Source organism: Oncorhynchus keta, chromosome 35 (assembly GCF_023373465.1).
Source record: "Oncorhynchus keta strain PuntledgeMale-10-30-2019 chromosome 35, Oket_V2, whole genome shotgun sequence".
Lineage (NCBI taxonomy): Eukaryota > Metazoa > Chordata > Actinopteri > Salmoniformes > Salmonidae > Oncorhynchus > Oncorhynchus keta.
The window spans coordinates 5,581,379-5,595,536 of NC_068455.1; the positions used below are offsets into that span (position 1 = coordinate 5,581,379).

At 46.2% G+C, this 14,158-nt stretch overlaps 1 protein-coding gene across 1 annotated transcript in view; it reads right to left on the bottom strand.

The window, feature by feature from the left end:
• Positions 1–3,834: 3,834 nt before the first annotated feature.
• LOC118369025 (thyroid receptor-interacting protein 11) overlaps positions 3,835–14,158 on the bottom strand; it is a 66,965-nt gene continuing 56,641 nt past the window's right edge. The window contains exons 30-33 of the mRNA XM_052496173.1: positions 12,305–12,419; positions 8,740–8,865; positions 7,912–8,059; positions 3,835–7,233 (exon numbers count right to left, since the gene is read on the bottom strand). Coding sequence (XP_052352133.1) covers positions 7,001–7,233; positions 7,912–8,059; positions 8,740–8,865; positions 12,305–12,419 — 622 coding nt within the window. The 3' untranslated portion in view covers positions 3,835–7,000. The remainder of the gene's footprint in view (positions 7,234–7,911; positions 8,060–8,739; positions 8,866–12,304; positions 12,420–14,158) is intronic.

Sequence of the window (14,158 nt, forward strand, 5' to 3'; positions counted from 1 at the left end):
ACGGTTTGATTTGTTTGATCGTAGCTAGCTACATAGCTAGCTACATAGCCGTCTTTGTTTCAAAGATAATTGTGTAGTCTAGACCGATTTCCTAGGTTAGCTAGCCAGCTATTGTCGTTCTTTTAACTCAACGTAACGTAAACAACACTGCTAGCTAGCCCCCGAACAGCAGCACTGTAGAAATTATTACACTCAACGGAACGACTTGATTAGTGTAGTGTCAACAACGCAGCTACTGCCAGCTAGCCTACTTTAGCAGTACTGTATCATTTTAATAATTTTAGTCAATAAGATTCTTGCTACGTAAGCTTAACTTTCTGAACATTCGAGACGTGTAGTCCGCTTGTCATTCCAATTTCCTTGCATTAGCGTAGCCTTTTCTGTAGCCTGTCAACTATGTGTCTGTCTATCCCTGTTCTCTCCTCTCTGCACAGACCATACAAACGCTCCACACCGCGTGGCCGCGTCCACCCTAACCTGGTGGTCCCAGCGCGTACGACCCACGTGGAGTTCCAGGTCTCTGGTAGCCTCTGGAACTGCCAATCTGCGGCCAACAAGGCAGAGTTCATCTCAGCCTATGCCTCCCTCCAGTCCCTTGACTTCTTGGCACTGACGGAAACATGGATCACCACAGATAACACTGCTACTCCTACTGCTCTCTCCTCGTCCGCCCACGTGTTCTCGCACACCCCGAGAGCTTCTGGTCAGCGGGGTGGTGGCACCGGGATCCTCATCTCTCCCAAGTGGTCTTTCTCTCTTTCTCCCTTACCCATCTGTCTATTGCCTCCTTTGAATTCCATGCTGTCACAGTTACCAGCCCTTTCAAGCTTAACATCCTTATCATTTATCGCCCTCCAGGTTCCCTCGGAGAGTTCATCAATGAGCTTGATGCCTTGATAAGCTCCTTTCCTGAGGACGGCTCACCTCTCACAGTTCTGGGCGACTTTAACCTCCCCACGTCTACCTTTGACTCATTCCTCTCTGCCTCCTTCTTTCCACTCCTCTCCTCTTTTGACCTCACCCTCTCACCTTCCCCCTACTCACAAGGCAGGCAATACGCTTGACCTCATCTTTACTAGATGCTGTTCTTCCACTAACCTCATTGCAACTCCCCTCCAAGTCTCCGACCACTACCTTGTATCCTTTTCCCTCTCGCTCTCATCCAACACTTCCCACACTGCCCCTACTCGGATGGTATCGCGCCGTCCCAACCTTCGCTCTCTCTCCCCCGCTACTCTCTCCTCTTCCATCCTATCTTCTCTTCCCTCTGCTCAAACTTTCTCCAACCTATCTCCTGATTCTGCCTCCTCAACCCTCCTCTCCTCCCTTACTGCATCCTTTGACTCCCTATGTCCCCTATCCTCCAGGCCGGCTCGGTCCTCCCCTCCCCCGCTCTGTGGCTCGACGACTCATTGCGAGCTCACAGAACAGGGCTCCGGGCAGCCGAGCGGAAATGGAGGAAAACTCGCCTCCCTGCGGACCTGGCATCCTTTCACTCCCTCCTCTCTACATTTTCCTCCTCTGTCTCTGCTGCTAAAGCCACTTTCTACCACTCTAAATTCCAAGCATCTGCCTCTAACCCTAGGAAGCTCTTTGCCACCTTCTCCTCCCTCCTGAATCCTCCCCCCTCCCTCCTCCCTCTCTGCAGATGACTTCGTCAACCATTTTGAAAAGAAGGTCGATGACATCCGATCCTCGTTTGCTAAGTCAAACGACACTGCTGGTTCTGCCCACACTGCCCTACCCTATGCTCTGACCTCTTTCTCCCCTCTCTCTCCAGATGAAATCTCGCGTCTTGTGACGGCCGGCCGCCTAACAACCTGCCCGCTTGACCCTATCCCCTCCTCTCTTCTCCAGACCATTTCCGGAGACCTTCTCCCTTACCTCACCTCGCTCATCAACTCATCCCTGACCGCTGGCTACGTCCCTCCCGTCTTCAAGAGAGCGAGAGTTGCACCCCTTCTGAAAAAACCTACACTCGATCCCTCCGATGTCAACAACTACAGACCAGTATCCCTTCTCTCTTTTCTCTCCAAAACTCTTGAGCGTGCCGTCCTTGGCCAGCTCTACCGCTATCTCTCTCAGAATGACCTTCTTGATCCAAATCAGTCAGGTTTCAAGACTAGTCATTCAACTGAGACTGCTCTTCTCTGTATCACGGAGGCGCTCCGCACTGCTAAAGCTAACTCTCTCTCCTCTGCTCTCATCCTTCTAGACCTATCGGCTGCCTTCGATACTGTGAACCATCAGATCCTCCTCTCCACCCTCTCCGAGTTGGGCATCTCCGGCGCGGCCCACGCTTGGATTGCATCCTACCTGACAGGTCGCTCCTACCAGGTGGCGTGGCGAGAATCTGTCTCCTCACCACGCGCTCTCACCACTGGTGTCCCCAGGGCTCTGTTCTAGGCCCTCTCTTATTCTCGCTATACACCAAGTCACTTGGCTCTGTCATAACCTCACATGGTCTCTCCTATCATTGCTATGCAGACGACACACAATTAATCTTCTCCTTTCCCCCTTCTGATGACCAGGTGGCGAATCGCATCTCTGCATGTCTGGCAGACATATCAGTGTGGATGACGGATCACCACCTCAAGCTGAACCTCAGCAAGACGGAGCTCCTCTTCCTCCCGGGGAAGGACTGCCCGTTCCATGATCTCGCCATCACGGTTGACAACTCCATTGTGTCCTCCTCCCAGAGCGCTAAGAACCTTGGCGTGATCCTGGACAACACCCTGACGTTCTCAACTAACATCAAGGCGGTGTCCCGTTCCTGTAGGTTCATGCTCTACAACATCCGCAGAGTACGACCCTGCCTCACACAGGAAGCGGCGCAGGTCCTAATCCAGGCACTTGTCATCTCCCGTCTTGATTACTGCAACTCGCTGTTGGCTGGGCTCCCTGCCTGTGCCATTAAACCCCTACAACTCATCCAGAACGCCGCAGCCCGTCTGGTGTTCAACCTTCCCAAGTTCTCTCACGTCACCCCGCTCCTCCGCTCTCTCCACTGGCTTCCAGTTGAAGCTCGCATCCGCTACAAGACCATGGTGCTCGCCTACGGAGCTGTGAGGGGAACGGCACCTCAGTACCTCCAGGCTCTGATCAGGCCCTACACCCAAACAAGGGCACTGCGTTCATCCACCTCTGGCCTGCTCGCCTCCCTACCACTGAGGAAGTACAGTTCCCGCTCAGCCCAGTCAAAACTGTTCGCTGCTCTGGCCCCCAATGGTGGAACAAACTCCCTCACGACGCCAGGACAGCGGAGTCAATCACCACCTTCCGGAGACACCTGAAACCCCACCTCTTCAAGGAATACCTAGGATAGGGTAAGTAAGGGTAAGTAATCCTTCTCACCCCCCTTCTCACCCCCCCAACAAGATTTAGATGCAAGTGGCTGTTCCACTGGTTGTCATAAGGTGTATGCACCAATTTGTAAGTCGCTCTGGATAAGAGCGTCTGCTAAATGACTTAAATGTAAATGTAAATGTTATGGAATGCTATGGGAACCTCATAGAACCCTATGAGCCCTATGGGAATCTTATGGAACGCTATGGGAACCTCATGGAACCCTATGGGAATCTTATGGAACGCTATGGGCCCTATGGGAACCTTATGGAACCCTATGGGAATGCTATGGGCCCTATGAAAACCACATGGAACCCTATGAGCACTATGGGAATCCTATGGAACCCTATGGGCCTTATGGAAACCTCATGGAACCCTATGGGAACCTCATGGAACCCTATGGGTCCTGGTCAAAAGTGGTGCAATTGTGGTGCAATTGAGACGCAGCCAATAGCGTCAACTCAAAAGGAGGAGACAGACCTACATACATTTGAGGGGTTGTAATACCTTTATTTGATCAAAACAACCAACATAGAAAGTCACTAGTTATCTGAGTGTTCTTCCATTTTTTTTTTTTTTTTTTTTTTTTTTTTGCCCCCAAAAATAATTAATTACCACTTCTCTGAGGGGTTACCTAATGATTCATCGAGACTGCATCTTTAACATGTTTTGGGGAGTATGATGATATATCATTTAATATTATTTGAATATTTTATCTCTCAGAAGTATGGGTGGAAATCATTTTTCCAGCAGTTGACTTGTGGAGGATAATCCTAGAAAAATGTAGAGCTAATTTGACAGAGTTGGCGAGAGGTAAAGCTTTTTAATGTGCAGTTGTTTTTACAACTTTGTAAATATATATTTGTATTTAATAATTTACAAACCAAATCATATAACCTTTATATCATAATAGCAAAATTGGTAGACACTTTGGACAGTACTTCCATAACTGCCTTAATTATGTGGTCCTTCTGTAGCACAGTTGGTAGAGCATGGCGCTTGTAACGCCAGGATAGTGGGTTCGATTCCCGGGACCACCCATACGTAGAATGTATGCACACATGACTGTAAGTCGCTTTGGATAAAAGCGTCTGCTAAATGGCATATATTATTATTATTAAAATATCACCCATTTACACTACCAGTCTGAGGTCTGAACACACTGACTTATTCAAGGTTATTAAAATGTATTTTTTACTATTTTCTACATTGTAGAATAAGAGTGAAGACATCAAAAACTATAAAACAACAAATAATGAATCGTGTAGGTGCTAAAAAAATTCTAATATATTTTATGTTCTTCAAAGTAGCCACCCTTTTGCCTTGATGACAGCTTTGCACACTCTTGTCATTCTCTCAACCAGCTTCATGAGGTAGTCACCTGGAATGCATTTCAATTAACAGGTGTGACTTTTTAAAAGTGAATTTGTGGAATTTCTTTCCTTCTTAATGTGTTTGAGACAATTAGTTGTGTTGTGACAAGGTAGGGGTGGTATACAGAAGGTAGCCCTATTTGGTAAAAGACCAAGTCCATATTATGACAAGAACAGCTCAAATAGGCAAAGAGAAACGACCGTCCATCATCACTTTAAGACATGACGGCCCATCAATACAGAACATTTCAAGAACTTACATTTGTTTTTCAAGTGCAGTGGCAAAAATGATCAAACGCTATGATGGAACTGGCTCTCATGAGGACCGCCACAGGAAAGGAAGACCCAGAGTTACCTCTGCTGCAGAGGATAAGATCATTAGTTACCAGCCTCAGAAATTGCAGCCCAAATAAATGCTTCACAGAGTTCACGTAAGACATATCAACTGTTCAGAGGAGACTGGGTGAATCAGGCATTCAGTCGAACTGCTGCAAAGAAACCACTACTAAAGGACACTAATAAGAAGACTTGTTTGGGCCAAGAAACACGAGCAACGGACATTAGAGAAATCCGTCCGTTGCCCTGATGAGTCCAAATTTGAGATTTTTGGTTCCAACAGCCGTGTCTTTCTTTGTGAGACGCAGAGAAGGTGAACGGATGATCTCCGCATGTGTGGTTCCCACCGTGAAGCATGGAGGAGGAGGTGGTGTGATGGTGCTTTACTGTCTGATTTATTTGGAATTCAAGGCACACTTAACCAGCATGGCTACCACAGCATTCTGCAGCGATACGCCATCCCATCTGGTTTGCGCTTAGTGGGCGTATCATTTGTTTTTCAACAGGACAATGAACCAACACACCTCGAGGCTGTGTAAGGGCTATTTGACCAAGAAGGAGAGTGATGGATTGCTGCATCAGATGACCTGGAATGAGTTGGACTGTAGAGTGAAGGAAAAGCAGCCAACAAGTGCTCAGCACATGTGGGAACTCAATCAAGACTGTTAGAAAAGCAATCCAGGTGAAGCTAGTTGAGAGAATGCCAAGAGTGTGCAAAGCTGTCATCAAGGCAAAAGGTGGCTACTTTGAAGAATCTAAAATATATTTTGATTGGTTTAACACTTTTGTTGGTTACTACATGATTCCACGTGTGTTATTTCATAGTTTTGATGTCTTCACTAATATTCTACAATGTAGAAAATAGTAAATATAAAGAAAAACCCTTGAATGAGTAGGTGTGTCCAAACTTTTGACTGATACTGTGTGTGTGTGTGTATGTATATATATATATATATATGTATAGCACTGCATGTTGAATACACACAGCAGTGTTATGTGTCCAAATAGCACCCTATTCCCTACAGTGTACTATATTTGACCAAGGCTCTGGTAGGGATCATAGGGATTAGGGTGCCATTTTGCCAGATCAGACAGATTATCCTGAAGGCCTATGGCTAAAATGAAAGAATAGAAAAAACATAACATTTAGAAAGTCCTACATCCCCCAATTGTCCAACCAGTCATATTTAGAAGAGATGTTCTCCTTCAATCACATACGCGTCACATGACACAGCTATACCCAGGAGTCATTCACACACACACACCGTCTCCTCGTTAGCAATATACCGTGGCAGACAAAGTTACAAAGACCGAGTGAGTGGGAGGGACACTGAGTGGGAGGGACACTGAGTGGGAGGGACACTGAGTGGGAGGGACACTGAGTGGGAGGGACACTGCAGGCATTGAACAGCAAGTCCTGATTCTACCTCATCTCCTTAAAGCGGCAATCTGTCGCTCAAACAACCAAAAACGTATGTACCAACGCAGATTTCCCCTTTAACTTTAATAGTGTCAACGAAATATCAACCCGACAACAAACTGACAGTTAAATCAGAGAGGGTCTGCATGACACGTCCTGCTGTTTGGAGGTTAGAGGAACCATCATCCTGTGTAGATGTTAGTAGAACCATCATCCTGTGTAGATGTTAGTAGAACCATCATCCTGTGCAGAAGTTAGTAGAACCCTCATCCTGTGCAGAAGTTAGTAGAACCCTCATCCTGTGCAGAAGTTAGTAGAACCCTCATCCTGTGCAGAAGTTAGTAGAACCCTCATCCTGTGCAGAAGTTAGTAGAACCCTCATCCTGTGCAGAAGTTAGTAGAACCATCACTGAGGGACTGTTGGAAGAAAGTACTACACAGTAATAACGGTCCTCCTCCATCTCAGTCTGTGTATACGCTCCTCCTGATTGGATGAGGAGCTTTGAGTGACAGGCCGTGGCTCCAATCACTGCTTGAGTAAGTCTTTGAGCACCTGCCCGCCGCTCTCAGCGGAGACGGGCACGGGGGTGAAGGTAGGCAGGTTGTCTGAGATGGGTTTCATTAGGAGGTGGTGGTGTCCTCCCGAAGCACTGGAACTACCGCTCCCATGATGCATCAGCGGTACGGCCGCAGAGCGGGGAGCCAGGAAAGGGTTGGACTCCCCGGCTGCTCTCTGTCCCCTGCCGGCTGCCGCCCCTCCTGAGGAGGAAACAGAGGTTAGAGGTCAGAGGTCGGAATGAGCTGGAGGCGGCAGGGGTTGAGATGGCCCGGAACCTACGCTTGAGATTTGTTTGTTAACTTAAGATGTAAACAAACAAGTCTCTACAGAGGTTCTGGCTAGGGGTGAGACTGAGGGCAAAGGAGTCTGGGTAGAAGGGTCCAGGTATAGTTGATATTCTGAACCATCCTACTGGGAGAAACTGCTGCCGTGCCGTCTTCCACTGTAAATCATCCCATGCTCTCACTCAACCCTGGCCAGGTTATTCATATTTCATGCAACATGGGATCTTCTGCCCTCAGTCTCAACCCTAGTCAGAATCATTGCTACACTGCCCGCTAAACTTCACCCTGGAACAATATTACCATGACAACATTACCTCACCCTGGAACAATATTACCAAGACAGCATTACCTCACCCTGGAACAATATTACCATGACAACATTACCGCACCCTGGAACAATATTACCAAGACAGCATTACCTCACCCTGGAACAATATTACCACGACAGCATTACCTCACCCTGGAACAATATTACCATGACAACATTACCTCACCCTGGAACAATATTACCATAGCAGCATTACCACACCCTGGAACAATTTTACCATGACAGCATTATTTCACCCTGGAACAACATTACCATGACAGCATTACCTTCTGGTTGTTGAGCCCAGGCTGAGCTGGTGGACCTCCCAGGAGGCGGAGCACTGAGAGGTTTGATGTCATAGACAGGAAGTCTGGGGGCAGGGAGCGCCGGCCTAGACTCCACCTCCAGGAACTTTACAAACATCTCAGAGAACGACTGGAAAAGAACAGAAGAGATCAGATAAGTATTACCAGAGAAGAAGAACAGAGAACTACCAGAGAAGAAGAACAGAGAACTACCAGAGAAGAAGAACAGAGAACTACCAGAGAAGAACAACAGAGAACTACCGGAGAAGAAGAACAGAGAACTACCAGAGAAGAACAACAGAGAACTACCAGAGAAGAAGAACAGAGAACTACCAGAGAAGAAGAACAGAGAACTACCAGAGAAGAACAACAGAGAACTACCGGAGAAGAAGAACAGAGAACTACCAGAGAAGAAGAACAGAGAACTACCAGAGAAGAACAACAGAGAACTACCAGAGAAGAACAACAGAGAACTACCAGAGAAGAACAACAGAGAACTACCAGAGAAGAAGAACAGAGAACTACCAGAGAAGAAGAACAGAGAACTACCAGAGAAGAACAGAGAACTACCGGAGAAGAAGATATTTGTGTGTGTCTGTATCTCTGTGTGTCCATATCTGTGTTTGTCCATATCTCTCTCTGTGTGTGTGTGTGCATAATGTCCATATCTCTGTGTGTGTGTTTGCATAATGTCCATATCTCTCTGTGTGTGTGTGTGTGTGCATAATGTCCATATCTGTGTGTGTGTGTGTGTGTGTGTGTGCATAATGTCCATATCTCTGTGTGTGTGCATAATGTCCATATACTCACGTTGTTGAAGCCCCCCTGTCCTGCTCCAGGTCTCTGTGGTGTGTTGGGGACACTCTGTACAGCTCTGCCTCCCAACCAGCCGGACACCCAGCCGCCGACACCATGGCCTCCCTCCTCCTCCAGCAGCTACAGGGACATAGGTTAGAGGTCAGAGATCACGATTAGTCAGGGACAGAGTGAGGTGACCACCAATCCGGGATTACAGGTTACGTAGATGTGGAGAGTCGACTCCAACAAAAGAGTTGATTCCTCGAGAGCCGGAGTCGACTCCAAAAGAGTTGATTCCTCGAGAGCCGGAGTCGACTCCAAAAGAGTTGATTCCTCGAGAGCCGGAGTCGACTCCAAAAGAGTTGATTCCTCGACCACCGAGAGCCGGAGTCGACTCCAAAATAGTTGATTCCTCGAGAGCCGGAGTCGACTCCAAAATAGTTGATTCCTCGACCACCGAGAGCCGGAGTCGACTCCAAAAGAGTTGATTCCTCGAGAGCCGGAGTCGACTCCAAAAGAGTTGATTCCTCGAGAGCCGGAGTCGACTCCAAAAGAGTTGATTCCTCGACCACCGAGAGCCGGAGTTGACTCCAAAAGAGTTGATTCCTCGACCACCGAGAGCCGGAGTCGACTCCAAAATAGTTGATTCCTCGACCACCGAGAGCCGGAGTCGACTCCACAATAGTTGATTCCTCGACCACCGAGAGCCGGAGTCGACTCCACAATAGTTGATTCCTCGACCACCGAGAGCCGGAGTCGACTCCAAAATAGTTGATTCCTCGACCACCGAGAGCAGGAGGAGTCGACTCCAAAAGAGTTGATTCCTCGACCACCGAGAGCAGGAGTCGACTCCAAAAGAGTTGATTCCTCGACCACCGAGAGCAGGAGTCGACTCCAAAAGAGTTGATTCCTCGACCACCGAGAGCAGGAGTCGACTCCAAAAGAGTTGATTCCTCGACCACCGAGAGCAGGAGTCGACTCCAAAAGAATTGATTCCTCGACCACCGAGAGCCGGAGTCGACTCCAAAATAGTTGATTCCTCGACCACCGAGAGCCGGAGTCGACTCCAAAAGAGTTGATTCCTCGACCACCGAGAGCCGGAGTCGACTCCAAAAGAGTTGATTCCTCGACCACCGAGAGCCGGAGTCGACTCCAAAAGAGTTGATTCCTCGACCACCGAGAGCCGGAGTCGACTCCAAAAGAGTTGATTCCTCGACCACCGAGAGCCGGAGTCGACTCCAAAATAGTTGATTCCTCGACCACCGAGAGCAGGAGTCGACTCCAAAAGAGTTGATTCCTCGACCACCGAGAGCAGGAGTCGACTCCAAAAGAGTTGATTCCTCGACCACCGAGAGCAGGAGTCGACTCCAAAAGAGTTGATTCCTCGACCACCGAGAGCAGGAGTCGACTCCAAAAGAATTGATTCCTCGACCACCGAGAGCCGGAGTCGACTCCAAAAGAGTTGATTCCTCGACCACCGAGAGCCGGAGTCGACTCCAAAAGAGTTGATTCCTCGACCACCGAGAGCCGGAGTCGACTCCAAAAGAGTTGATTCCTCGACCACCGAGAGCCGGAGTCGACTCCAAAAGAGTTGATTCCTCGACCACCGAGAGCCGGAGTCGACTCCAAAAGAGTTGAGCCGGAGTCGACTCCAAAAGAGTTGATTCCTCGACCACCGAGAGCCGGAGTCGACTCCAAAAGAGTTGATTCCTCGACCACCGAGAGCCGGAGTCAACTCCAACAAATCCTGGAGTCATTCCATTTCTCTCCCCCCAGGCAGCTGACGTAGGCTACTGATTACCCTTGAATATTTAGTTGTGATTGTCAGACGGCTCCATACGCAGCGCTAATCAGCGCACACATTCTAACTTCGCGCCTGTAGATAATTATAGCTCATTTTAGTTTTGTGGACTAGAAGTCGGATTTCGAGAGAGTCAACCCCAAAGATCCCTGGAGCCGTTCCTGGAGCACTAAGTGTTACACGCAAGAGTTTTACATATTGACTCTTGCAAAGTCTCGAGGGGGGGTGGGGGGTGTCCGACATTTATATCTTTGACACTTGTGAGGCTAGGGGATATTTCGATTGTTATTTCGATTGTTATTTAGACCTAAGAGGTTAACACACTAATCCCACACAGACCTATGATAAATAATAATAATAATAAACTGATGATGTAAATGCTACAAGTTGCTGAGTAAAGGTTCACAGGCTAAAGATAAAATGCTTCTCAGTGGAAACTGACCTCCGAGGCAAAAAAAAACCCCTCAAAATTAATTAAATTAACAGATTGATTTAATTTAGATGAATTCAGACTAAGTTTGAGGAAGTGTACTGGCTGTTGTTGTTGCTTTTAATTTATTTTTCAAGCGAAGGTATTTTAAGGGAGTATGCGAGCACAGACTCGTGTTTCTGTAGCGTGAGGCAGCTTGATGTACAAGGACAACCCCCTGGACAAGACGTCTGAGGGGACAAAATACTCTGAACGAGAAGTTCAGCTAGGAGCAAACCCAACCTGAGTATGAGGACGCCTTCAGAACGGTCTGGGGATTTACAACGACCCCCAAGACAACACAAACTGATCTAGGACCAAGCTAGGGAGTCAAAGCCACAGAGAATGTTAACTTGTCATTATCTAGAGACTGACGCCAGATCAGATGTGGTTGGGCTAAAGGGATTACAAACAATTCTATACCTTTTCAGCCTTCTAGCCAAGAGACATTCAGAAATCACAGAGGGATTAGATAGATACAGGTTGGAAAAGACAAGATGAATAAAACAGATGATTGAAGTGAAAAAAGGACAAACAGAAGGAGAGGATCCCAAATAAGGATAAGACATAAAAACAAGGAAGTACGGAGAGGAGGGGCAGAAAGAGGAAGTAAGGAGAGGAGGGGCAGAAAGGGGAAGTAAGGAGAGGAGGGGCAGAAAGAGGAAGTAAGGAGAGGAGGGGCAGAAAGAGGAAGTAAGGAGAGGAGGGGCAGAAAGAGGAAGTAAGGAGAGGAGGGGCAGAAAGAGGAAGTAAGGAGAGGAGGGGCAGAAGGAGGAAGTAAGGAGAGGAGGGGCAGAAAGAGGAAGTAAGGAGAGGAGGGGCAGAAAGAGGAAGTAAGGAGAGGAGGGGCAGAAAGAGGAAGTAAGGAGAGGAGGGGCAGAAAGAGGAAGTAAGGAGAGGAGGGGCAGAAAGAGGAAGTAAGGAGAGGAGGGGCAGAAAGAGGAAGTAAGGAGAGGAGGGGCAGAAAGAGGAAGTAAGGAGAGGAGGGGCAGAAAGAAGTAAGGAAGGAGGGGCAGAAAGAGGAAGTAAGGAGAGGAGGGGCAGAAAGAGGAAGTAAGGAGAGGAGGGGCAGAAAGAGGAAGTAAGGAGAGGAGGGGCAGAAGGAGGAAGTAAGGAGAGGAGGGGCAGAAAGGGGAAGTAAGGAGAGGAGGGGCAGAAAGAGGAAGTAAGGAGAGGAGGGGCAGAAAGAGGAAGTAAGGAGAGGAGGGGCAGAAAGGGGAAGTACGGAGAGGAGGGGCAGAAAGAGGAAGTAAGGAGAGGAGGGGCAGAAAGTGGTGGAAAAGAGGAGGAGGGGTGTTGTCAGTCACCTGGTTGACCTCATCCTTGTCCAGTCCCAGGACACTACCCATGAGCCTCAGCACCTCGGAGCGTTTGGGTTTCGGGGTGTGGAAGTATCCCATGAACAGGTTCCGCATCAGAGCCCTGAGCAGACAGAATATAAAGAAGAGTTAGCAGCCATGTCTGAGCCAGAAACAGCACGTAGGGGAGGAGCCTATACAACCCCCTGGACCACAAAGAGTCATTACACAGGCATGATGGGGAAATTAACACGGCCTACAATCTATTCCATCTAGCTCTATTAACACGGCCTACAATCTATTACATATATCTCTGTTAACACGGCCTACAATCTATTACATATATCTCTATTAACACAGCCTACAATCTATTACATCAAGCTCTATTAACACGGCCTACAATCTATTACATATATCTCTATTAACACGGCCTATAATCTATTACATATATCTCTGTTAACACGGCCTACAATCTATTACATATATCTCTATTAACACGGCCTACAATCTATTACATATATCTCTATTAACACAGCCTACAACCTATTACATATATCTCTATTAACACGGCCTACAATCTATTACATATATCTCTATTAACACAGCCTACAACCTATTACATATATCTCTATTAACACGGCCTACAATCTATTACATATATCTCTATTAACACAGCCTACAATCTATTACATATATCTCTATTAACACAGCCTACAATCTATTACATATATCTCTATTAACACGGCCTACAATCTATTACATATATCTCTATTAACACAGCCTACAATCTATTACATATATCTCTATTAACACAGCCTACAATCTATTACATATATCTGTATTAACACGGCCTACAATCTATTACATATATCTCTATTAATACGGCCTACAATCTATTACATATATCTCTATTAACACGGCCTACAATCTATTACATATATCTCTATTAACACAGCCTACAATCTATTACATATATCTCTATTAACATGACCTACAATCTATTACATATATCTCTATTAACACGGCCTACAATCTATTACATATATCTCTATTAACACGGCCTACAATCTATTACATATATCTCTATTAACACGGCCTACAATCTATTACATATATTAACACGGCCTAAAATCTATTACATATATCTCTATTAACACGGCCTACAATCTATTACATATATATCTCTATTAACACGGCCTACAATCTATTACATATATTAACACGGCCTACAATCTATTACATATATCTCTATTAACACGGCCTACAATCTATTACATATATCTCTATTAACACGGCCTACAATCTATTACATATATCTCTATTAACACGTCCTACAATCTATTACATATATCTCTATTAACACAGCCTACAATCTATTACATATATCTCTGTTAACACGGCCTACAATCTATTACATATATCTCTATTAACACGGCCTACAATCTATTACATACATCTCTATTAACACGGCCTACAATCTATTACATATATCTCTATTAACACGGCCTACAATCTATTACAATCTATTAACATATATCTCTGTTAACACGGCCTACAATCTATTACAAATCTCTAGGGCCTATCTTTCAACACTATTAACACGGAAAATATTACATATATCTCTATTAACACGGCCTACAATCTATCATTAACACGGCCTACAATCTTATAATCACAACCTACAATCTATTACATATATCTCTATTAACACAGCCTACAATCTATTACATATTCCTATTAACACAGTCAGACATATATCTCTATTAAAGGTAAACTATTAAATATCTCTAAACACGGCCTCAATCTATTACATATAATTAACACGGAAAATCTATTACATATATCTCTAAACAAACAATTAGT